This window comes from Puma concolor, chromosome B1, assembly GCF_028749965.1.
Source record: "Puma concolor isolate L17-30 chromosome B1, mPumCon1.1.hap2, whole genome shotgun sequence".
NCBI classification, from domain to species: Eukaryota; Metazoa; Chordata; class Mammalia; order Carnivora; family Felidae; genus Puma; species Puma concolor.
In genome coordinates, this window is record NC_141670.1 from 100,166,051 (window position 1) to 100,193,083 (window position 27,033).

Consider the following 27,033-nt stretch of genomic DNA (forward strand, 5'->3'; position numbering starts at 1 on the left):
ATTAATATTAACAAAACTAAAGCTGACTGCAATAAATATTTTTAAAAATTCATTCTATGAGGTACACATATGCTTAAGTATCAATCTTGTCTTATGGCTGATTAGCTCTTTAAGATGTTTTGATGCATTTACTCCATCTTCCTTAAGTCAGATTAGCTGGTAAAGACTACCTGGAAGGAATAACTGAAAATGATCTTTCAGGCATTACCTTTACAAAGAATTAAACAGATACAGACATTTGAACAATACATTCTTCATTTAGTGTATGGAATAACAATTTGTCACTATGTTTCCTATAAAACAAAACAAAACTAAAACTATCAGACTTGAATGATCTGCTAGTTTTACTGGATGGACTGTGCATGTAGAATTTAAAACAATGAATTACATGATTTCAAAAAATAAAAAATCCATATTAATCATTCGACTTTGTGTTTTTACATCATTCTTGATCAGTTGGATTATCTCCATGTATGCAAATGAAGACTAAAATGAGCCACGAAGAGGGACAGTATGTAAAATTACACAGTAATTGCAAACTATTTTTGTAACTTCAAATAACTTTTGTAACAGACAGAGGTTATGATCTAATCTTTGGAAGCTTTGGCTCTAGAGTCACCTGAGTGTAGGCTAAGTTTTCTACAACATAAAATAGGAGTAATAATAGTATCTTTCTATGCCAGATATTATCTCTTGACACTCAGCATCATTCCTATCCTTCTGAAGTACAGGGCCTGGGAGTCACAAAACTCTCTTTTCTAGACTCCTGTCCAGGAGGGCTCAGGTTTAGATTCTGCCAGGGGGTGAGTTGAATAATATCTGAAGAGTGAAAGCAAAGCAGGGGCTGTTTTGGGACTCTTTGCAGACTGCAGGTAGACAAGATGATCAGTTGTGGTTTCTTGCAGTATCTGCAACGGTCTTATTGCTGAAGTTAGTGGTGAATTTTCCTGACCTTCATTCTTAGGCAGTTTAACGATATTGTAAGCCATTTCCAAGTACTAAGTACCTTCCTACCTAGAAGTCTGGAAGTAATTTCAGTCTTGACCAATCTCATTCCAATACACTATCTCATATGCTTTTTGTGAGGATCCAGTAGAAAAACGTACAAAAAGTTCTCAAAAGATATCATGGACTTGCCATAATACTCTATAGCAAATACAAACAAATGTGTGATGAAGAATCACATATAGAAATCACATATAAGAAAAAAATATAAAAATTGTATACGTATAAAAAAGTATGTGATGAAGAATCACATACATAAAAAAAAGTAGAAAGAAGTCAAGTTTATAGTCAAGACTCATTTAGACCATCTTCTGTGCCATGCAAGAGGCAAGTTATTTAATCTCTTTTAACCTATCTGAGACCCAATATCCCAATATTTTTTGCCCTTAAAATAAGAATAATAATAGTGATAATACAGTTTCATTGAATTTTGAGAACTAAATGAATAACTAAGTGAATAATAATGTCTATGATGCAAAGACTTTAAGAAGTGCTTTTTTTTTTTTAAGTTTATTTATCTATATTGAGAGAGTAAGAGAGAGCACAAGCTGGGAAGGGACAGAGAGGGAGAGACAGAATCCCAACCAGGCTCTGTGCTATCAGCGGAGAGCCCAATGCAGGGCTTGAACTCATGAACTGAGAGATCATGACCTGAGCCAAGATCAAGAGTGGGATGGTTAATCAACTGAACCACCCAAGCTCCCCTAAAGCAGTGCTTTAAATAGCCACCTAATAAATGATATGCATATTTCATAATGAAAAGAAAGGTATTCCTAAAAGTTTCAACTACTACATTTAGAAAAGTAGGCAATGTACGTTTAAATCTAATGTAATGAAGAAAGAAAGAATTAATGTTAAGGAATTAGTTCTATGCCCAATCATGAAGCAACATTTATGCTGCAATCAGCATATGGTGCTTTTGCTCATACCCACGGTACTTTCCCTGTTTCCTATCTACTACCAAATGCCTTCACACATTTTTCATTTTAGGACTAAGTATAAACTCATTTTAAATCTAAATGTGAATGAGCATATTATACTAAAATGGACAAAAATAATCCTTATTGTTGAATTTTCAACAGAGGAAGTAATTTTTGGGGTTGGAGTAGGAAAGATTGAGGAAGATTTTCTAGAAATTCTGAACTGATAACTTAGATGGAGCCAAATTACTCATGATGCTAAGAATACAACTGTAGTAGGATTCACAACTTGTGCATTGAGGCTTCTGTCTTTTTAGAAATTCTGTGCTGCCCCTTTATAACACCACTACTAATACAACTAATTTACATTACTAGTTATTGAATGCTGGACACTCTGGTGGGCGTTTTACAAGCATTATCTTTATTCATTACCACAAGCCTGAAAGATAAGTAAATACGAGTAATCTCATTTTGCAGATGGAGAAATTGAAGGTCAGCAAGGTTAAATGAGTTTCCAAAAGCTATAGTTAAATCAAATACTATCAAATTCCTGATTCTTTTCATTATACATTATTGTTGCACCTTTTCTTCATCTATACTTCAAGGATATTATTTTGTTAATAGGCAAAGCTTGTATGTTAAACCTTGACTCATTCACACTTGCTTTATGTCACTATCAAGCAATTCAATTCTTCAAATATAAAACCATTAGTATATACATGATGGGCACCTATTTGAAAACACAATATCTAAATGTATTTTCTTATAAAAGCTTCTTTTGAATATTATTCTGTAAGATATCTACCAAATTAAAAAAAAAAAAAAAACTACGTCCTGGTTTTATCTATTTCGCTGGTACTTTAAATTGTGTTTATAAACCCTGCAAAGCAACCCAATGTAATATATATGGACTAACAATGTATAGTGTGCAAATGACAGCAGAGAATTTTTCTCTCCTCAGACTTATTAAAAGCATAATATTTACACACACTGAAGGTGCACCAACCACTGATCAGTTAGTAGATAGATGATAGAAGATAGCCAGCTAGCTAGCTGGATAATTAGAGACAGAAACTTATAGAGATATATGTATATTTGTACATCATACCCTGTTAAAATGCCAAAGACTAGTGAAACATATTTGCTGCTGTATGTTTTATTATGCTTCTAAAATGTCAAGGTAAATTGTGGTTCAGTTCTGTTGTGATTTTCCAGAGAAGTCAGGTATTATGCCTTCTACCTGACTAGTAGAAATACATGGCATTTTAATTTCAATCTTAACACATTGCTCTTGCTGCCCTTAAATATGGATCAAATTTCAGTAATAATGATAATGATTTTAAAAGATCATAAAAATGATGAAGATACACCAAAAAAAAAAAAAAGATGACGATAAAATAAAAGAATCAACAACCATTGTTGACATATTTAGGACATCAAATGGTCCAGGCCTTATGCCTTAGACTTGAGAACACTCTTTGAAGACATTATATGGTTTTTGCTCTTGTACAATTAGCAGATTGAGAGCTTAAACTCTGGAAATAACTGTGTAGGCTTACCACCTGACTCTATGACAAATCTGGGTCATCTTAGAAAACTGACTTACCTTCTCTCTCCTTCAGCTTCGCTATCTGTATAAACTGGAAAATATTTATCCCAACCTCATGGGTCTCTTGTGAAAAGTAAGTAAAATAAATACAGGTAAAGTCCTTAGAACAGTGTAGGCCAATAATAAGTACTTAAAGCATTTGCTATGATTATGGAAAACCATTTAAAAATGACAAAACACACTGCTTTCTACTATACTTGACATGACTAAAGCCTTAGTGAAAAAGCCAAACATTGTCATACCTGTGTATCCAGTTTTGCAAACACAGTTGAAGCTTCCTGGAACATTTTGGCAGACAGCACCGTTCTTGCAGGGACCAGGCAGGCACTCATTGACATCTCTCTCACAGGCCCTGCCAGTGAAGCCATCTGGGCAGCTGCAGGAAAATCCTCCCACTAAATTGTGACAGGTCCCACCATTGTGGCAAGGGGATGGAAGGCATTCATCTATATCTATTTCACACCAGCTACCAGCATAACCTGGCAGACACTTGCATAAGAAAGGCCGCAGAGGTTCGTTTGCCACAATGATGACTGGGAGACTCTCGTGGCTCTTTAATACAGAGCTCACAGCCAGTCTTCTTATACAGCTCCCTCCATTCTGACATGGGCCGTGAACACATGAGTCATGATCCACAGATTCTACCTTTACTCCACTCTGCCGGAGAAGGATCTCTTTGATGCTTTCAAAGAAGGTGGCTACACCACTGGGATTCACATACTGATTATTGTTTCGTTTCACAGCTGCTAAAAGAAATGTTCTATTGTTCTCCTCGTATGCACCATAAAGTTGCACAGCAGTCCCTAAGCCTGTCAGTTGGGAACTGGCAATGCGTAGAAAATGAAGGTAGTGGTTAGTCAAGAAGTCCTTTACTGTTGGAATGCTGAGACGCAGTAGGATGCTGTTATCCACAGTAGCATTAGAAAATCCAGCAAAGAAAACTCGGATATTGCTCGTGACTGTGCTGTGAACTCCATCATTGCTAAGGACAGTGAGATCAAATGTGCCGTCTGTTGACCTTGGCTGTGAATTCAGATCACAAGTACCCCTTGGAATACTGAACAGGCTTGTAACTCCTGAAGTAAGGGAGCAGTGGAAGGTATCTAACACATCCGGATCCTGCGGCTTCACAGAGCCTAATATCCCACCAGGAAATAAATTGCCATAATAATTAACAAATATCTCCACAGTCCGAGACTGTGAAGGATTGTCATTTTGGTCTATAACTGTGATATGCACGGTTCCTGTGGAAGACATTTGAGGAACACCAGAATCCCTAGTAATCACAGACAGGTAGAAGTCTGCAATCTGTTCTCTGTCAATCTCTCTGGTTGTGCTCAGAACTCCAGCAGTATTCAGACTAAAATAATTGGTGGCAGGACCTGTGCTCAGCAAGTAATAGGTAAAAGGGCCTTGATTTGGAGGGAGATCAGGATCAGTGGACTGAAGGGTCATCACCAGAGTTCCTGGGCGTTTGTTTTCCATAACTTCACCTTCACTGATGGTCAACATAGGTCCATTATCATTTATATCTTCTAGGGTAACTAACAGGGAGGCACTTCCTGTAGCGGAGGGGGTCCCTGAATCAATAGCCAACACCGTGAGATTATAGACAGGTAGGGTTTCTCTGTCTAGTTCTGCTGTGACAGTGATCTGTCCCGTCTGTGGATTAATGGAAAAGGCACCATTTTCGTTCCCTGATCCAATGAAGTAAGAAAACCTGCTCCAGCTGGGGACAGAGTCTGAGTCAAAGGCACTGACAAATGTCACATGGGTTCCAGTTGGGACCCCTTCACTGATCTGAACACTGTAGATGTTTAAACTAAAAATGGGTGGGTCATTGGCATCAAGTACAGTGATGTTTACAGTGACCTCGTCTATATCGGCGCCTCTAATGCTGCCAGAATTCTTGGCCAGTACCTTCAAAGATACCCTCTCTTCTTTTTCCCTATCGAGAAGGCCAGAAACATAAATCTGCCCAGTCTTCTTATTGATCTGGAAACCCTTCTTCCTACTGTTACCAAAAATCAAATAGTGTACCTCCCCATCAGTGCCCAAATCACGGTCACTGGCAAACACTTCTCCAACAATTGTGCCTTTGGGAGCTGCTTCTGAGATTTCAAAATAGTAAAGTTTGGAAACAAAGCGAGGCACATACTCATTTGTCCCTTTTAATTGTATATTAACAGTGGCAAAACTGCACCTTTCTTCATCAGGGACATTGAAGGCTTTCACAGTCAGATGGTAGCTCTGCTTGGTTTCAAAATCCAAGAAGCCTTGAGTGGTGATGACTCCTGTGTTAGGGTCAATGACAAAGAGGTCACTGTCAGATGACTGGACGGTGTATGCAATCACAGCATTGGTTCCGGAATCAGCGTCTGTAGCATTTAGGTGGATGACTGTTGTTCCACTTGGGGCATTTTCCAAAACAGTAGGGAAATATTCATCAGGGAAGAATACTGGAGAATTGTCATTCACATCGATCACATTTACAGTCACGCTGCAGTAACCAGTTCTTGCAACCCATCCTCCATCTGTTGCAGTAATAGTCATCTCATGTTTCTGGCATAGCTCATAATCAAGAGCTTTGGCTAGTGTTAATATACCTGTGGAGGAATTGATTGCAAAAATGCCTTCTTCGTTTCCTGAAGAAATACTGTACCTAATTAAGCCATTCATCGCTGCATCTCTGTCTCTTGCAGAAACGGTTCTGACAATGGCCCCGATACTATGGCTTTCAGGGATGGTTGCACTCATGTGACTTTGAGAGAATTCAGGGGTATGGTAGTTTTCCTCAGTGACAATTATTTGAACAGTTGCTTGGGATGAAAGCGGAGGGTTTCCTTTATCTCTCGCGGTGACAGTAATCACAAAGTTTTGATTTAAGTCAGAGATCAGGGAAGATGCTACTGAAATCCACCCTGTACTGTTGTCCAACTTGAATTTTCCGAAATGATTTTCATTAGAAATCAGATACTCCACTTCAGAATTCAGTCCAAAATCTCTATCATCTACTGCTGTAACTTTGATTAACTTCGTACCGACTTTAACATTTTTGGTGACCGGAGTAAAATATTTACCTTTAAGAAACTGTGGTGCATTGTCATTACTGTCCACTGTGTTGATGGTGACTGTTGTCTCACTGAGTAATGAAGGATTACCTCGATCTGAAGATGTCACTATAAAACTGTGTCTGTTGATGTTCACATTACTGGTGCCACTGACATTTTGGTATTTTAAGACCTGTTTATTGAAAATCTCTCCTGTGGTGGCGTTAATCCTGAAATACTCTGACTGAGATTTTATAAAATAAAAAACTTGCCCATTTGATCCCTCATCAGGATCTGTTGCAGATACCTGAGTCACTTTGGAGCCAATTTCAGTAAGTTCAGGACAATCTAAATAGTAAGAGGGTCTGCTAAATCTTGGAGCATTGTCATTGACATCTGTCACAAATATTGTGACATCTGTACTTACAGTCCACCCAGAATCATGTGCGGAAACTCGGATTCTGTAACGGTCTGTATCTTCTCTATTTAAAGGTCTGCTAATTACAATATCCCCTGTGCTGGGATTAATTGTAAATGGAAGACTTGTGTCCGTTATAGAATATCTACTGATTGCATTTACACCAATGTCTTCATCAGAAGTTGTGACACGTGTAACTGTGTATCCTAAAGGGGAATTTTCAGGAACATAGGCACTAAATATTTGAGAGAACCTTGGGGCATTGTCATTTTCATCTAAAATGTTAATGATGACTTTTACTGAGGTACTCTGAGAAGGGGAGCCTTTGTCCGAGGACTTTATGGTGAGCACATACTGCGATATTTTTTCCCTGTCTAACGACCGAATGCTTCTAATTTCGCCAGTGGCGTGATTAATAGTGAAACTATGTTCTTTGTTGCCATTAACAATTTCATAATCTAACTGTCCATTGGGTCCACTATCCTTATCCATTGCTGAAACAGTAAGAATTTTTCGAGGGGAGAGGTTTTCCAATATTTCAGATACAAATGGATCTTCCTTAAAAACTGGGGAGTTATCATTGACATCTAATACTGTTAAGTCAAGTTTCTCATAAGAGGATAGAGGAGGGAAGCCTCCATCTCTGGCCTCTATCCATATAACATATTTTTGTATCTTTTCAAAATCTAGAGGTTGACTAATGGACACTTGCCCTGTTAACTGATCGATTTGGAATGTACTGCCGAGATTCCCACTTGCAATATAATAGGACAAAGGTTCTCCTCTCAAGGAGGACCCAGTAATGGTGGTGACAAGAGTGCCGACTGGCTGGTTTTCAGGGAACATGAAAGTCTGTTCCTTGGCTCTGACTTTAGGGAAATCTGCCTTGTTCACAAACCTAACAGTCACTGTGGTAGAATCTGTCTTTGGAAATGAGCCACCGTCTTTTACATGTACAGAAAATGTCACTTCTGAAGCCCCATTTAGTGGTCCAGCTGCCATAATAGCTCCCCTCAGTGGGTCAATGTGAAATTTTTCAGAGTTTCTGCCCGAAAGAGAATAATGCAGCTCAGAATTGGGTCCAATATCAGCATCTGTGACTGTAACCGCAAAGACGAAGGAACCTATAAAAGATGGAGCGTACAGTTATAATCACATGGAACCCAAACAAAACATTTGATAGTGGATTAATGTATACAAAGTATTATATTGCTCCCTAGTATAACTTAATTTTCTCATGATTACTGGGAAGAACAGTAACTCCTATATTATCTCTGAAGTTCCCAAGTCAAATCTACTTAATGGTAGTCTTTAGGGGCTGACCTGCCATTTTCTAACTAAAACCCATATGGTCTACTAGATTTAATACTTTTCAGTATGCCTTTGAGAAAAGCACAGTGAAGAGCAATGGCTAATCATTCAGAATTATAGTTCCTAGGAGAAAAATTGTACATAAGACAACTTTCAACAAACATGATACTATGTGAGTTCTGCTAAGAGCTACGTTTCTGCCCAATGAAAAAAGATAATTGCTCTCTTAGGTCTTAAAGTATCTTTGAATTACCATACATGTAATCAAGTCAACAATATTTTTAATACATTTTTTAAAATTACTGTGATTCTTTAATTCACCATTTTTTGGCAAAATGCTTTTATCTGTGATCTATTATCACATGGAGACAAAATATATATACATATATGAATACATATATTCATAAATCAATTAGAACAATTATAAAGTAGTATGAAATAAGAACTGAGGAAGAATGGAGTCAATTTGGATTCCAAAAGTTAGTGCTTGGGATGAATGCCAATGAAACAGATTGTAGCAGAAATACGCAGGAAAATTGCCATAAGGACATGTTTTTGATGTACTCATTCAAAAAACCTTTTCCAAACCTGTATTCATACCCTACAGTAAAGTTTGTGACAAAAGCGAAAAGTCTTTTATTAAGGCCAGTGATTCTTATTAATTACAATAAGTCTAATGAGGAAAAGATGCTTAAGCATTACATACTCCCTTTTTATAGGGGATGCTATATTGCATCACCACACATTGGATGTAATTAGAATCATGCCTGCCGGCATCATTTCAGCTACAGGCCTTCATCAGGGATATATGACTTTGATATTGACATTTCCTTTTGATAAAAGATTGGCACAGAAATTTATGCATTTTATACTTTGAATTGGTATCAATTTGACATTCTCAAGTGAATATGAGATCAAACACCACTGAGAGAAGAGATCCTGGATCCATTTGCTTTTTCTTCTAATTAAAAGTATTTTAAAGCAAAGCAGATCAAATTAATTTGGGCCTATATTTGTATATTTTCCTGTTTGGAAACACATCTCAAAGATTACAAATGGCAGATTATTTGTGCAGTTTTTTAGAGAGCTTGCCATTTTTTACAAACAAGCAAATGAAACCAAAGTAAATTTAAATGAAGGAAGATAAATGCATATAGTGTCATATGAAAGTGGTCACTAATGTCTTCATAAACTTACTAACAGAAAATCTTCATCCATCAAAACTGGAATAAAATATTAATAATAATAATTCTTTAGAATTATTCATTCACTAAATATTTTTGAAAACCTACCTATGAAGGATTAAAATAAAATCTTTATTTCCTACCCACAAATATAGTTGAATGCTTTCTACCTCTCAGATGTTTCAGGAAATAGCATATGGCAAAAAGAAAGGAAGAAAGAAAGAAAGAGAGAAAGAAAGAAAAAGAAGCAACGTCTCTCCTCTCATGGAATTTACAAACAAATTACATACATCTCTGGGCAGAACCCTTCTTGACTCTGAAGTGACTATTTTAATCATTTGAAAATATTCAAATTATATTAAGAAACAGTACCAGGAAAGATGTAGCAACTATAAAATGTTAAACACAATTGGTCTAAAATTAAAAAAAAAATCATTTATGAAGATTCAACATTCCTTCAGTTTCGTGAGTCAAAACAAGTTGAATTTAGAGGATCTATGAAGCTAAGCTGTATCAGAAATATTCATATAAAAGTAACAAAAATATATTTATAGAAAAGGTCCAATGTATAGATTGCATTTATCCATGACACCTCAGAGTTGGCTTGATTACCTGGAGGAGTAGGAGACGGGATGTGTGTGACATATGGGTGATGTTGAAATCTTGGTGGGTTGTCATTGACATCAGTCACAGTGACAAGCACACTGGCAGAACTGGAAAGAGGCTCCGGGGATCCAGCATCACTGGAGACCACAACTAAAGTGTAATTCTCTTTTGTTTCCCTGTCTAGCAATGCACTTGTGATGATTTGTCCTGTGGATGGGTTGATGGTGAACTGAGAGTTTCCACCAATGATTCTATAACTAAAGAGAACAGAGATGGGCATATTTTTTCTGGTGTTCATATTGTAGCATCTATTCACTACAATTTAGAAACTGAGGCAGAAATGTAAAAACAAATCATTAGAAGTACAATCACACAACAATTAAAGAATATGGCTAGAAGATAAATATTTCAGATTTTATATATCACATTGACAATCTTTACTGTGAGATATCCAGTGAGCTCAAGCAGGTCCTCACAAGATCTCTGGATTTTTTGGATCATGCAAGTCCCCAAAATATACCCAGAAGACTATTCTGTTATAAATAAGTGAACCTGAAGGCATAAATCAGGGCCTCGCTCTAATATTGCGGTTAGTGGCCAGGATCACAAATGAACATCTGTTAAATGAATCTAAAAATTACTTTTCTGCTGTGTACCATAATAAACCAGAGAAGATCAGTTGAAGATCTTATTTTTTAAAGACAAAACACTGTATTTGACATCCACCGCCTACCCAGAACAACTAAAGAACTGATTATTTATACAGAGACATTCCTGCTTACTAATTCTCTCATTTGTCATTCCTCATATGGCTATGCTTTTCTTTCTTGTTGTCAGGAGAGGTATGACATTTTCATGGATATTCTGATGCTAACCAGATTGGTTAGTAGGCGGGAGTTTCCTCTGAGAACACCTCCTCTCTTCTTTATGAAGAGAAAGCTATCTGTATATTCCTCAGAGATCAACTAGAAAAGAAGTAGCTACGCTTGAAGGTTCAGAAACTGGCTATATGGTCCATTGTTTTTAGAGTTGGAGGGTGGCAAGGAAATGGATGTCTTTAAAAGTCTTCTCCTTTAGACTAACAAAGAAATGGCCTTGTTAGAATTAAATGCATGTTTCTATAGTTTGGTTTGTGTCCATGAAAACAAAGCAACAGCAAGTATATCTAACAGTAGAAAAAGGTCTACATTGCAGTAAGTGGAATGGGCATTCCTCCTATTAAGCTCACAGTTTAAAACTAACATTCAGCAATTTTATCCTTTTTAGAGAAATAATGAACTACTCGGGAGCTGATATTTTTAAAAAGTAGAAGTCCTATCAAATGATAACAAAATAGAAAAAAAAAGGTACAGGGGGCGTTTGGCTGAGAAATGACTTCAGTATTTACAAAGTACTTGATATCACTCAGACTTTCAATACATTTTGGCATACTCACATGCCAGGATCAGCAGTAAATGAGAATAGCATTTCCTGGACCAGAAGTGACTCTTTATAAAGTATAATTACTGCCTTTATACAGTAGATATCTATTCCCTTTATCAAAATAAAAATATCACAGGTTTGTAAGTGAATTCTTAAAGTAATAAAATCAGGACTTATGAAATAATCAAATTATTTTACCCTTTCAATAAATTCTGTAAGAACCTGAATTATGAGAATTGTGTCATCTTATTCTGAGAAACCTCGTGTCTATCAGTAGATGTAGAAACTATCAAACAGGGAAAAAGAGCAATTCGTAACTCATAGCACCACAAACTTTTTTACAGCTTTATGACAGCAAAGTTCAGGGATTGATTAAATATTACCTCAATTATTCACAAATACAAATAAAGTTCAAATGATGAGAAATGCATGAAAATTTAATTTGGATATTTGTCTATGACAAGACTGTGATGTATTAGGAAGAGCAACATGTTGAAAGGCAAATGATGTGAGTTCTGAAGTAGGCTCTAGGCTCTGAGCTATTTGTTAGCATAGAGCACGACGCGGGACTCGAACTCACAAACCACGATTCCATGACCTGAGCTGAAGTCAAATGCTCAACCGACTGAGCCACCCAGGAGCCTCTCTATTTAAAAGTAATTAATATCTTTACTATTTTTAAACGTTAAAAAATAAACTGTCACACTAGTATGTGATTTTTTTCCTAGACTTTACCTAATTCTGAAGTGTATCAAAAGTCTATTTAAATTTTTTAATGTTTATTTATTTTTGAGAGAGAGAGAGAGAGAGAGAGACAGAGATTGGGAGGGGCAGAGAAGAGAGGGGACACAGAATCCAAAGCAGGCTCCAGGCTCTGATCTGTCAGCACAGGGCTCGATGCGTGACCTGTGAGACCATGACCTGAGTTGAAGTTGGATGCTTAACTTACTGAGCCACCCAGGAGCCCTCCAAAAAGTCTATTTTATATATGAAGTATTCTGTAAATGCCTCATAATATCTACAATATCAGTTTTATCTGATATATACTTGTAAGTTAAAAAACACACACATATAGAAGGGACACAAGTGGCTCTATAAGTGGATAGGCGTTCAAGATAATATGCCCAGGTTTGCCTTTCCTCTATCACTTGAATCATGGTTTAGTTCTCATCCCTTCATGAAGATCTTTCCTCCTTCTCGGTCCAAAATTTCTTTTATGGATATTAACTTATCACATTGGGTTTTGTGCTGTCCTTTCACACCTGAACATCTATGCTGGGGTTTAAAGCTCTGCAGCATCTTACCGTGTCCTTATTGTGTACTGAGCACAGGCTACAAGGCACTTTATATATGCTCTCGTTTAGGTTCAAAACAATCCTGACATTTCGGTTTTGTTTTGGATTTTTTATAGATAATGAATCTGAATCTAAGAGAGACTAATACACTTGCGCAACAAAGCACACTATCTACAACAGGTCAATCTAGACTTTGAATTTGAAAATCTAGTCTTTAGGACTCAACACCCACTTGTTCTACCATACTACAGTATAAAGAAGGTAAAACTCAGCTGGAGTGAAGGCAAGAAATGCTGCACCTGCTTGCTAAGACTAAAAGGAACTAGCGCTCAAGGTGTGTGCCAATGTAGAATTGGTTTCCATTGATTTGGCTCGGTGCAAATCAACAAATATTTATTTGCAGATTCAAGAATAAGAAATTACTGTTTCAAATTATGGGCATAGACTGACACCATTGTTACCTAAAATCTAAATCACTTTTGCACTTTTAAAGCTAAAATATCACAATTTGATTTTTTAATCTTTTTTTTTTTTTTTTTTTTTTGCCTCTTCCTGACATCTACTAGGAGCATAAAGCACTGTGCTGTATGTTGCAAGAATATAATAATTCAGTTTCTGTATTAAATTGTGTGCACTTTGAAACACAATTCACTTGGACATGAATTTTTACCTCACTTCTAACACTTCAATTCATAAAATTCCTTCTTTCTAAGACTTTTCTCTCCATTTATAAAGTGTTGATCATATATACGTTCCTTTCACTTAGTACTTTGGAGCATTAAATGTAATTTCATATGAAATGCACTTGGTATTGTAATTGGTACATGATGAGAATTAAAAGTCCAGTTTTACACACATAACAGAGTATATACACATATTCAATTATAATATAATAGTCTATCGTATATAATCTATTATAATCCATCTACATATTTACTCAAATGGATAGGTGGACTAATTGATAGACATTTGGAGAAGTAGGTGAAAATCCTGTCCTCAAGCTTACATCCTGAGTGGAAGAAAGAGATAAATACAAAACAAGGCAGTATATTCAAGTAGAAGTATTGCTCTAGTTATCCGAAAGACAGAGACCACTTTTGACTGGAGTGATTGATTAAAGGAAAGCTTTCTGTGAAGAAGGCTAAAGTTAAGCTGAGCTTTAAAGGAGTTACCCATCTTGCAATAGTGGTGAAAAGGGAGAAAGGTGGTCTAGGTCAGGAGTCAGCAAATTTTTTTCCTTAAAAGGCCATTGCTAGTCAATATGCCTCTGCAGGCCAGAAGAGCTCTGCTGCAATACTCAGCTTGCTATTGCAGGACAAAAGCAGCCGCAGACAATACATACATGGATGGGCATGGCTATATCCCAATACAACTTTACTTACAAATGCAGGTTTAGCCTACAGATTGCCATTTGCAGAACCTGGATCTAGGATACAGAAGAACTCGAACAAAGCCATAAAGCTTGGGAAAGCACAGATCCTTTTCCCAGGGGCACAAAGTGATCCAGTGAGGCTGAAAGTTTGGCTATATGTTGAGGGTTTGTGCAGAATAAGCTTGGGAAGACACTGGGGCCATTTATGGAGTGACTGGAATATGGAGCCTGGGCATTATGCCACAGGCAAACTGGAAGTTGAAGGATTTTGAGGAGGGGAGTATCACTGTTAAAGCTGAGCCACTGAACGCCTAAACTGGTTCATATTACTGCCGTTGCTCTTTCATTCACGGACTCAGGCTTTGCTTCATCCAGACTACTTCCTGCAGTACTGAGAGATCAATCATCATAAAATGTAAACTAGTCGTGTGATTGCCCAGCTCAAACACTTCAGTTGTTTCTCCCATTAGACACAGAAAGGTGTGTGACTTTTTTCATATGATACACAAAGCCCATTCTTAATCCACACTGACCATAAGGAATCGCTTTGCTTCTCTGATACCATGCTTCTGCAGAGCCCTTTGCCTTTGTGGCTGTTGTTGTCTTTGCCTAGAAGGTCTGTCATCCCTTATTTTGTGATAAGCTACTTCTCAGTCTTTCCAGAAATCATCAAGTACTTGAAGCTTCTACTGATTTCTTCAAACAGCATCAAGTATGCTATTCTTTCCACCCATTCTGTGCTTAAACTATACTTGTTGCAAAGTACTATAATTTCAAGATTACAAAATTATCTCCTATACTGAACTGTTCTCCTTGCGGTGGCTGGAGGTCCTAACTCCTTGGAACTTAAAGTGCCCAGGACATAGTGAGGGCTTCAAAATTATACAGTACAGGGTAGTATAGAGATTAGAAACCAGAGTCAGGGAAGAAAGTTAATTTTTATTATAATAGTCCAGGCATGATGTAATTGTGGATTGAACTAGAATCTTGGCAGGAAAAATGCACAGAAGAGAATGGGTGCCAGAGGCCTTAGTAAGGAAGAAACATGAGAACTTGTCCACTGACTGAGTATAGGGGGAGAGGGTGACCCCTGGCTATCCAACATCGATGAAAAAAGCAAGACAACACCATTAAGAGAAAGCAGAATGCCAAGATGAGAAACAGGAAAGTTAGGAGCTTCTGATATGCTGTGCTCCTGCTGCCAGCAGATCCTCCAGGTAGAGATGTCACCTACAGAGTTAGAAATACAGGAAGGGGATCTCTGGGATGGAGTCGGAATCAATACCACAGGTTTAGAGCCTTCTGCATAGTTTTCTGGGTGGTTGCAGCTGTGAAAATGAAATATTCTCCCTCTCCTTCTCTCTCTAGCTCACGCTCTCTCACTTTTCTTGCTCTCTCGCACTTTTGCTCTCACACACACACCAAAAAAAGAAAAAAAAAAAGGACTGAGAAAAATATGATGGGGAATATCTAAATACTTTGCAAAGAGAGAAAGAGGAGATTAGAAGGTAAATTAGAAAGTGTGGTCAGAGATGCAGAGTGAGAAATAAGAGGTAACATTCCCATAGACACTGACGAGAAAAAAAAAGGTTAAAAAGAAAGGATGATCTGTGGTGCGAATATTGCAAAAGGTAAAGGAAAAGACTCAGAAAAAGTCATTGAACTTGGTAAATTTCAGCAGAATCTTTGGATAGATTATTTTTTCATAGATCAATGGAGGAGAAAAACCAGTTGGAAGATTTTTGGGAAAAAATGGCTGGAGAAAACTGTGAGATAATGACCCAGTCTGGGTCAAAAGTGTGATATGAAAAAAAAAAAGTGAGTGCAAACAGCAGTTCTAAGAATATTGGAATCATTCATTCAATGCATTTATTTAGGTGTCAGTCACGACTATGGTGCAGATGTTGTGAAAGGAAGACTATATTAGGAATAAAATGGATATAAGAAGATTAACAAGAAAAAAACATTAATTTAACGAGTTTTGGGTCCTGATAATTGTATGAGAGACATTTATGCATATTAACTGATTACATATATACTACTTGGCACATAGTAGGTGATCAATATATATTTAACTCTCACAAATTATAAAATAAAAATTCTTATCTCCACTTTTACTGATGGATACACTGAGCCTTAGAGACACGAACATGACTTTTCTAAGTCATGGTAGGTAAATAAAAAACCAGCATTCATTACCAGATATTCTGAGGGTTTCCATAGGGATAAATACATGATTCAGGGAAGAGGGATGATTTGAAGATTTAAGAGAGAAATGCAAAAACTGTTAAAGATGTGGAGGAAGTTAAATGGGATGACATTAAGAGCACAGAGTAAGGGACTTGCCTTTGAATGTTGACCCTGTCAATACAATTTTTTAAGTTTCTCCACTGCTATGACATAAAATTAGAAATAAGGTTTAAATGGAGATTTGGTCCAGTTGGGATAAAAAGGGATACATTTCCTTAAAAGCTAACTTTGGAATGAGTGTCTGTCTGGGAAGCAAATATGTAAACCAGACAAAGACTAGGAATTAATGCAGTCTAGTTTACTAGAGGGGAAATATTAAAAGTGAAATAAAGGGTATAACTCACCATCCATATAAATCTATAGTTTTATCAAATGGGTAGAATGAAAAATATAAATAAGTATTGGTTGGGCGATTGCTGTGTGTAAGATTATGGTAGACTATAAGGGAAAAGTAACAATATATGACACATAACAGGTTGTGCTATTAGAGAGCCCACAAGTAGTTGGGTAAATGACTTACACTGTAATATTTAAATAAGCAACATAAAATTAATATAAAATAGCTCTGTTAACCAGGAGAATGGGTTTGCCCCAGATTCTATGCATAGCGAGGAGCAATGAACACCTAATATAAAAGTGTATTATATTCCATTAAAAAGATATGAAGCCAGAGTAAATAAGGTTTAGGTTGGCATCACTACTTATTTTACCTATGAAAGTATTTTAAATTTAAGCTGTAATAATTGTCTGTCCTAAGTTAATTTAAAAGTGAATTTAATAATTTTACAAAATAAAAATAGCTTCAATTTTTATATTATCTGACTTATGACAGTCAATGTAGTCATTTAAAGATTTTTGCATATGCATTTTATAGATTTCAGGGCATGTAAAAGTATAAAGTTAATTCTCTCATATTAAAGGAGGAAAAATATTCAACCAGTCAACCAAACAACCAAAAATCAAAACAATCATTTCAAAGCTACCAATACAACTGTGTAAAACACTCTGGAAATATTGACAGGATTTCCTAGACCGACTTTCCATTGATCACCATTGCCCACAAACGTAAGATCACATGTAGCAGTGAAACTTGGACATACGCTAGAAGAAAATAGCATACCATCATAGCATTTTATTCTAGCACTCATTGATTTTGTAAGCACACAGCTTCACAATTGTTGCAGCAATTGAAACATCTCAGATGGGAATAGTTATGCTACTGATTTGTCATACTCTATATTTTATCTTTAGAGAAGGACTCCTTGGCATGGCAGATAAATATTTATTAGACTATAACACTACAATGGATAGGACATCTCTTCCAAAATTGTCACAAACTTACTGAGCACTAACAGATGGCAAGAAAAGGGAAAAGTGCTTTACATATATTGGGACAGTATGGGTTGATGGATATTGAGTAATTTTTGTTCTAACATTATTCTAAGCAGTTCACTTAGAACTGTTAAAGTATTTTATTTGTCCTCACAACAATTCCATAAAGTCACTTTTATTATGTAGTATACCTATTACATTGATAAGAAAAAAACTGATGCCCAGAAATGTTCAATAAACTGCCCCACAATTAAAAGGAGAGTCAGGATTCCATTCTACACAGCTTCATTCTCAAGGCTGTGCTCTTACCACAAAGCTAAAGACTTAGTTCTTAGGGTACAGATTCCATTATTCCTATGCTTTGGTGTAGGACAATTGAAGGAGGTTGTATTTACTGCCTTTTTGAGGTTCATGCCAGGAAGTAGTTAGGTTGTACCTGCCTTTCTCCAAGTGGTACTAAGCACAGTGAGCCAAAAGCATATAACTATGACCTTGGGCAGAAGTTTTCTCCATCCTTAATGATTTGACTGTATAAGCCTCTTAGAATTCAGCTCTTTGCCAGGAAGTAGGTCCCAGCTTCTGAAAGAAGTTCATGCATAGCCTTTCCTCTTATAGTGCATGTCAGTGTCCATTCTCTTCTGGATTTCCTTCTGTATATCTCTGGTCAGAACTGCTTAGCTCCCTAGGTGACTCTTCCTTCTAAACGTGCTTATCAACTGTTAGGAGAATTCCAGAAGACTCATTCCTGCCCCCTTTTTATTTCTCTATTCTCTCTCCTAAAGTGTTCTTATTCAGTGCCTTGGTTTTACATGTGCTGTGAGCATCGATGATTCTCAAATCTGTATCTATAGCCCTGATGCAAACCTAAGCTTCACACTCGTAGTTTTAATGTCCCAACTGATATCCCCATGTGAATGACTAGTAGTCACTTCAAATTGGATTCAAGTAAGAACTCCTGGTTTCCCCCATGCCTGTTTCTCCTCCAATGCTACCCATAATGGTACCACCATCTGCCCAGGTGTTCAAGCCAAAAACTTAGTAGATGGCCATTCTGATTTCTCTCTTTCTTTTAGTTCCACTTACAATCTCAAATGTTTTTCCAAATACATTCATTCAATTTTAATTTTTCCACCTTAGTACAAGCACACTCCACCTTTTGTTTGAATCAGTATATTAATTAACACCTGAATGGTCTCACTGGTTTCTCTTCTAATAGCTTCTTTCTACAGTCCTGCCTCTAACCCAATCCAAACAGATCAGTTTATTTTGGCCCCTGTTTGAAATACTCCAATAGTTTATCACATAAATGATTTTAAGAATTTCAATTAATTAATTAATTAATTAATTAATATCTCAATTTCTTACCATGACCTAGGAGCCCTTGTATGGGCTACATGATTTGGCCCCTGCCTACCTCTCTGAGCCTGTTCTCACTCTGGTCCACACTCACAAAACTTCCTAGTTAAATGCACCATGCTTACTTACATTCCACAGCCCAGTTCTTCAGCCTAAAGGTCACTTCCATAAAGAAGTCACCCATATTAACCATACCTAATAGTCCCTTGTCACTCTCTTGTTATATAAGCCTATTTTATTTTCAAGGCTGCATTCACCATATTAAGTAATCTTTATTTCATATTAAATTGCCTATCTACCTCACAAAGCATGCCGGCTCGAAGAAAGTGGAAACTTTGTCTTGTTACCCATACTAAAAACTCAATGCATGTTTATTAAATGAAAAATAGCTTGAGGTCTTCTATATACCTCAGTCACCTCTGTCAGCAGGAAGAGACTACTTAATAGCAGTTTCCCAAAGTGATTTTATAAATAGGAAATTAGTAACAAACAAAATAAATCACTAACCAAATCATCACAGAATCAACATTCACAGGCCTCCTTTTACTGATAACTCCTCAGAACACTCAGATTCTCTTTTCTGACCCATTACACAGCCATCTGACCTACTCTAATTTACCTTATATAAGCCTATAGAGGGTAGGGATGTTGTGTGGGTAAGAAATATTTATGTCTTTGAGACTCTTCTTTGGAAAACTTAGAAATCTTCATTTCTTACTGTTGATAATAGGAAGAAGTGAAGAAGGTGACACACAACTTGATCCACCAAAAGTTACAACACAACCATTTTCACATCATCTCTGAAAAAGGTACCATATTGTTTTCTCCATTTTAAATGGGTTTCAGTAGATTAACAGAAAGTTTTTAAACTTTGAAAACACAAATATTCTTATTGAGGCTAGTGGCTGGGTTAAAAATGGCCAAAATTCTTTGATATTCCTCTTCAAGTGGTGAGGTGCATTTCTCCTCCCAGTGAATCTAGGCAGGTCATGGCTGCTTTGACAAAGTATTATGGAAGTGATGCTACACCACTTCTAGGACTTTTCCTTAAGAGCACTGGCAGATTTCGCCTGAGGTTCTTGGACCCCAGAGCTACCATGTAGCCCATTTCAGCTACCTGCCAAAGAACCATATTGTGAAGCCCTGAGACCACAAGATCAGAGACAGGGAGCCAGCAGAGCCCAACCTTCCAATCATCCTTGCCGAAGTACCAGACGTTGAGTGAAGACATCTTGAACCTTCAAGACTGCCCAGTTACCAGGTAAATACCATTAAGTGATACCAGCCAATCACATGAAGCAGAAGAATCTCCCTGTGAACCCAGCCCTGTAAATGAACTACATAGACTACAAATTCATGAGATAGATAAAAATATAAATAAAACTAAGTAATTAAAATTTTAGAATGACAAGTAAAATCATTGTTTAAATCCTCATTTTAGCCATAGTTAGTTATTCAACAGTACATGGACATAATAAGGCTATGGGTTAATGTTACAGAATTTCTAGCAAAATTAAGCATTATATTCAGTTAGTCCAAAGACTAATGTTTAATGAAAAAATAATCAAAGTTTACAAAGGAAAATGTACTGACCTGATAACTGCATTTGTTGAGGCATCAGCATCTGAGGCATTTACCAATAAAACATCTGTTCCAGTGGGTGCATCTTCAGGAATTGTTGTGAAATACATTTTACTGGCAAAAGTAGGGACATTGTCATTGACGTCATCTACGATGACATTGATTGTTCCAGTTCCAGTCAGGGCAGGGGATCCTAGAAGGAGAAGAAAATCAAGTTTTTAATGTTTATAAATAACAAAGATAACAGCAAATTTAACATTAATTAGTTACAGATAACACTACCGGAGACAATTTAGAAAACATCTCAAAGTGAAATTTCTAAATGCTACAAGTGATTGAGTCTTTTTTTGATTTTGTTACAAGTATTTTCATTTATAAACTGGTATTTCAAATCTTTTCTGATGATATTGAACAAAAAGAGTATGTCAACCTCTTATTCTATTTGAAAGGTGCTGATTCGGCAATGAAAAACAACAATATCATTTAAACACCACAAAAGAGGCACTGCTGGTTTCTCTGAAATTGCATTAAAATAGCTCACTCCAAATTTGGAGAATACCCATGGGCATTGAGTATCTGGCCAACTGACAAAGCACGAAAACTAAATTCCTAGCTGTGACTATCAATGTTAATATCAAAAATTTGGGTTTCTGGGTCTTTAAATTCCCTATTCTCAACTAATATTTGTTTGTAAAGGAAAAAAAAAAAATAAAGCTTCAAGTTATATCTCAAAACCACGATCTTCCACTTGGTGGAAATAACATGTGGATGAGCTGACTTGGAATTATTTTTGTTACGTTTATTTAATATTTAATATAAATGTGAAACAATTATTTTTTTTATTTCCTGTTCCAGCTCTGTTATCAGCATATAATGAAAAGCCAACATTGAAGAAAACCTTGGCATACACTGTCCGTACTACAAAAAGTTAACAGACTCTTTGTGGTGAAGGTCAGAAGCCATATTTGGTTACATTCTGTGGGTTGTCCCAAAACTAAAAGTCAAATCAACTGTCTTTAGATGCATGTTCAAAATCAGTTTTCAAACTTTAATCTCTCTAAATAGAAACAATAGAGATTTGTTTAACTGTGTTTATCTAAAATAAAATAAAGCCCTGAATACTCTCTTTTTCTGTTTAAGATATTAAAACTTTCCATAAAATTATTCACCCTTATATGAAATTTAAATTCTACTTATTTCTAGCACTCAACACTTCTTAATAAAAGCCATCCATTCATTCACTCATTCATTTCTCTGTAAAATGTCTACGGTGTTCCCTTTTACTCCTTACAGAATGGTGTTGAGATTCACAACCTTCCAGTATTTTTTTTTTTCTAGTAATCCTGTGATTTGCTGATATTTCCTTTACTACTATTTAAACCTGTTCTATGTTCTTAGATTGTAACTACTGATGGCCTATAACCAATGAGCTTTTATGCTCAAATATATAGGAACCAAAATCAGACTAGAACAGACTAGAAAATTATGGAATGCAATGGATTTAGTTATGTTATATCTGTGCTCTATACAAGGAAGCTTGAATTCTACATGAGATGAAAATGCGTATGACCAGTTGAGCTAGGCATTGTGATGAAGCATGACTGCTCCCATAAATCTATGCCATTAAATTTAGGCTACATGGTGATAATTATTGCCAAATATATCTTTCTCAGTAAAGTATTTTATATTAAACATTCCATTTCCATTAACATACTTTTAAATTCATGACTCCCAAAGTCTTACCTTTTATTTTTTTTTTAATTTTTATTTATTTTTGACAGATAGAGCATGAATCGGGGAGGGGCAGAGAGAGAGGGAGACACAGAATCCAAAGCAGGCTCCAGGCTCTGAGCTGTCAGCAGAGTCCGACGCAGGGCTCAAACCCACAAATCGCAAGTTCATGACCTGAGCTGAAGTTGGACACAACTGACTGAGCCACCCAGGCACCCCAGAGTCTTACCTTTTAGATGTTTGATTTTGTATTAAAGGAAACAAAAATTAGTCTTTACTATTGCTTACAAGTATAATTAACTATAAACTTACTAAAAGAGTATAATTGCCTTTTCACTAGTCACTTGATGTTAATAATGGTAAAATGATGTCACAAATATTTCATACACAAAATAGATTTGGAAGTATTATAAACACTGGAGAAGCACATCAAAATAAGACTTTAAAGATCTCACTCAACATATTAATAATGATCATATCCTTAGGTAGGCAAGTACTGGCTTAAGAAGTTTACATAGACTACATTGTGTAATCCTCATCAGTTAGTACCCCTGCTATCCCCAATATATGTTTAAAAAAGCTAATAATTGGATTAAATGATTTTTCAAGGCCATAGGCATAGTGAGAGAGCTGGAATTTAATCCATGGGACTTGGATGTGAAGCTGTTTGCCACTGGCAAAAAGCTGAAAGGTGTTGCTAGCGACTGAACGGGTGCCACTCAGCGAGATGTGCTGGGACTCTGAACAAGCTGGGCCCAGAGAACAACATAAGACACAAGTTGGAGAAAATCCCCAAGTCCATAGGTGATAGACCCTAGTTATTTGCCAGTTGAAGTTTGTGGGGCATTTGGAGACAGCACTCCTGTCAGAGACTTTCAATTTCTCATAAGGGTCATGTTAAAGCTAACTAAATACCTTCAGGGGTATCATTGATGATCAATGTTTGAACTAAATCTCTTATATATGTTTAATTATGTACAATTTGGTGAAATGGAAGTTAATTATCTGCATCATGTTGGTATCTCTTCCACTAGCTACATTTAAAAAAAAAAGGTAAGTAAAGGATAACTGTGTTTTCAGGTGGGCAAAAGAGGATGCCATGGGAAGGACAGTGTGCACACTAGGATGTATTGAGAGAGGGAACAACTAAATCAAGGCCCTAGAAGCAAAGGATAGGAGGATATGGAGGGCTCTTTTATATAGTTTAGTGACATTGAACTCTACTCACTAAATCTCAGTTTCCTTTTCTGTAAAATGGGAATAATAAGCATAGAACGTACCCCAAAGAGGTACTGAGGGAAATGTAACATGCTAAGGACAGTGACTGGTATATAGTCAAAATGTATTCCTTGTTCTTGTACTTGCTTTAGACACAAGAAAAATGAAAACTTTACATTAGGAAGGTCCATTTTCTTAATATTAAAGATTTCAATTTTATAGTTCTCAGGATTTTTTATTCTCCAATCAAACTTTTGACTCAGCTCTATGATAATATTATTCAGGAAAATATTTTGAGTCATCCTTTCTTCTTAATGATTCCCTTGTAGTGTAACAAAATGAGACACTTAGCTCTCAAACCTTTCATAGCTTTGTGGAGGACATGTTGATTGGAAATTTAAAGATAAAAAATTTGGTACTTTACAGTGAGAGTTTAAAGAAGACCTAAATATTTCTGGTATGCCCATTGCTCTCTAATCAACAATACTTAGACTTGTTAAGAAGTATCCCAGTAACTGCCAAGCAAAGGTTTTATCCTTGGTATTCTAAAGTGTCTGATGACACATATATGGAAAACCACATAAAATGATGACTAACTCATTTGGTCAGGAACATGTGATTTCTTTCTTTGTCTCTAAACTACATAAATATGGTTGCTGATGTGTTTTCTGAATTAGTAAGCAAAAAGAGAAAAACATTGTTTACCCAGGAAAATATTCAGCAAGTTCAATCTCAGTGTCTTCATACCAGAGAATACCTAATTTTCCAAAAGATTTTAAAAGCACACCAGTGACAACAAGATGGTCCCAGCTTGAGAAGTAGCCCCATAGGTGATCCCATATCCACATGGGAGCTCTTCTCAAGCAAAGGGTCCCCTTTGCTTCTCTTAGTAGCTGCCACAGCCCAGTTTATAAGCACTTAGGGTTCTTTTCCTATTTTCTTCAAGAATTGTCAGAATGAACCACAATTCTCCAGTGGCCTCCCCTTCTTGTTGCCCCAAAGGATGTGCATGCAGGTCTTATCTACTTTTTTCAATTTTATAAGGAAACCTTACAAACACATTGTTCTAAATTTCTAAGTCTTTTACTGAGATTTAATTAACCCTAAATTTGAATTCTGCTTCCAATATGTTTTACTTTTATTCTTGGGAATGGGACCTAACCGCCAAACAACCAGATCCCATCTCATCCTTGTCCACTAATAGCGTGAGCTCTGGAAGTCACTGCCTCTGAACTTTAGTCAAGAAAGTGAAATCAAAGGAGAAAAATGGAACGCCCCTGATTTCACATAAATCTTATTTCTACATCACTGGTCTCAGATGAAAGACACAAGTTCCCTAGTTGATGGCCCACATAAATTTTAGCACTTCCTCTCATCTGCTAATTGAATGATGAAGCCATGTTTTCATCGTTGCTTTTCTGTGTTTGGTTGTCTTTAAACTCTCTCCCTCTTAACTATGTGAGGAAGTGGTCTAGGATCCTTATGTTCCTGTTTCCTAACAGTTTTTGTTATGTCCCTTGTGAAGTGCAGCACAATGCCTACTGTTACTTTATCTTTAGTCCACACCTCTCTGTTGGCTCTAGGCTGACACATGCGACTATCTGTTGTCTCTGCTTGCAAGTTACCAAAAAGCCTCAATATTAGTATGCGAAAAACTGAAATATTAATTATTCTGTGTAAATGTAGCCCATATTTTATCTATAAATTGAAATATAAATGTATATATACATATATATTTGTATATACATATTGTTGAACACTTACTTGAGATCATGTATATATATATATTTTTTTTATATATGTACTACTCATTTAATATACAGATTCCATAAAATAGGTATTAATTTTTTTGATAAAGAATTTGAGACTCAAAGAATTTAAGCAATTTATTTATATTCAGCCATAGTGGAAAGAGAGAGCCAATTTTGAACTCAATGCCATTCTTACTATAGATGTTTTACTCTGTATTATTATTACTATCAATGTACTCTGTCATATCCTCTATTAAGTTATAAGCTAATAGAGAGCAGGAGTAATTTTATTTCATTCATCTTTATGTCAACCCAAAATGCATACCATTAGACTTTGTTCTCATTCTGCAGTCTTTTCCTCTGATTCTTTATATGGAAATCTGGTCTAGTGACTGGCTGAAAGTTCAAAGAACAGAATACTTCTAAAATATACATCTGGGAATACAGGCCTTAGCCTAAGGCTGGGGTCAGAGAAGAAAACTGCAGACAAAGGTCAACGTTTTGGAGGTAGTCTACTACTTAAAAAACAGAGGGTCCCAATTAATACTGAATCCCAGGAGAAGAATCAGAATACTAGGGACCAATGTTTAGTTTGAATAGGTCTGCTAATGATGAATTATATAGGCAGTGGCATAATAAAGCAAGATTGTTCAATTTCATCTTGGATTGATTTATGAAAAACAGACACAATCAGAAAGAAGAGGCAGGATGTAGTGACACAGACTCCTGACAGATGACAGTGAGCCAATGAAAAGGGTTGAAGGTACAAATAAAATAAAAGGTCAAGGCCTCAGAAATTTATAATTATAGAGGCCAGGGGGTGCGGTGGACATTTGAAATATACTTACAAGTTGGAAGATAAGAAGAACTTCAAATTTCATTTTGTATAATTTTATGTATTGTATACATTCATCTGTATACATGTATATATATACATATATATATAAGTGTAGAAATAAACATGAGTAAATTGGTAGAAACCTTCTGAAATTTTTAGAGCAAATATCAAACAATGCATATGATTCTGAAAAGCATTTTTAAAAGGGTGTGAAAATAAATCACACACACAGAGACTGTTTACAACTTAATCTTCTGATAATCCATTATACTATGGTAGTTTCATGCTCTGTGTGGGTCATATTTTATATTTTTGAATTTGGAAAATGATTAAGTGGATATTGGCTTTTAACACTGGTAGCTTAATATGCTCAAATATATCAACATAAAGTTCAAGTTAATTTAAAATGAGATTTAAAAAGAAAAAAGTTTTAAGCAACTGCTCTATCAGAAAATACATTTTTAGTAAGTGTAATAAATGAGTCTAAATGAGTAATTAAAGTTCAAACTGCAGGCAGATTACATTTTTTATGTTAACCCTTATAAATTAAACATACTTTCATGAAACATAAAAAACTATTCTGCAGAAATAAAATTTTTGCTTAACTAAAATCTGTTGCTTTGCAACAAAGCCGATTTCATTCTTGACATCAAACATTTGGTGAATAGGTCCTCTGGATGTGTGTTTGTTGTAGTAAAGTATTAGCTTCTTTTTTTTTCTTTCCCAAGAAGTAAACACATTTTTCTCACAGTAAGCCATCCGCTGAAAATCTACTGAAATTTCA

The 27,033-nt window shown here is 36.1% G+C and overlaps 1 protein-coding gene across 2 annotated transcripts in view; it reads right to left on the reverse strand.

The window, feature by feature from the left end:
* Positions 1–27,033, reverse strand: part of FAT4 (FAT atypical cadherin 4) — a 177,124-nt gene that overhangs the window by 33,532 nt on the left and 116,559 nt on the right. For both annotated transcript variants that reach the window (XM_086704263.1, XM_025921676.2), the window contains 3 exons: positions 20,724–20,904; positions 10,110–10,360; positions 3,777–8,126 (listed from right to left, as the gene is read on the reverse strand). In XM_086704263.1, the coding sequence (XP_086560389.1) occupies positions 3,777–8,126; positions 10,110–10,360; positions 20,724–20,904 (4,782 nt within the window). The remainder of the gene's footprint in view (positions 1–3,776; positions 8,127–10,109; positions 10,361–20,723; positions 20,905–27,033) is intronic.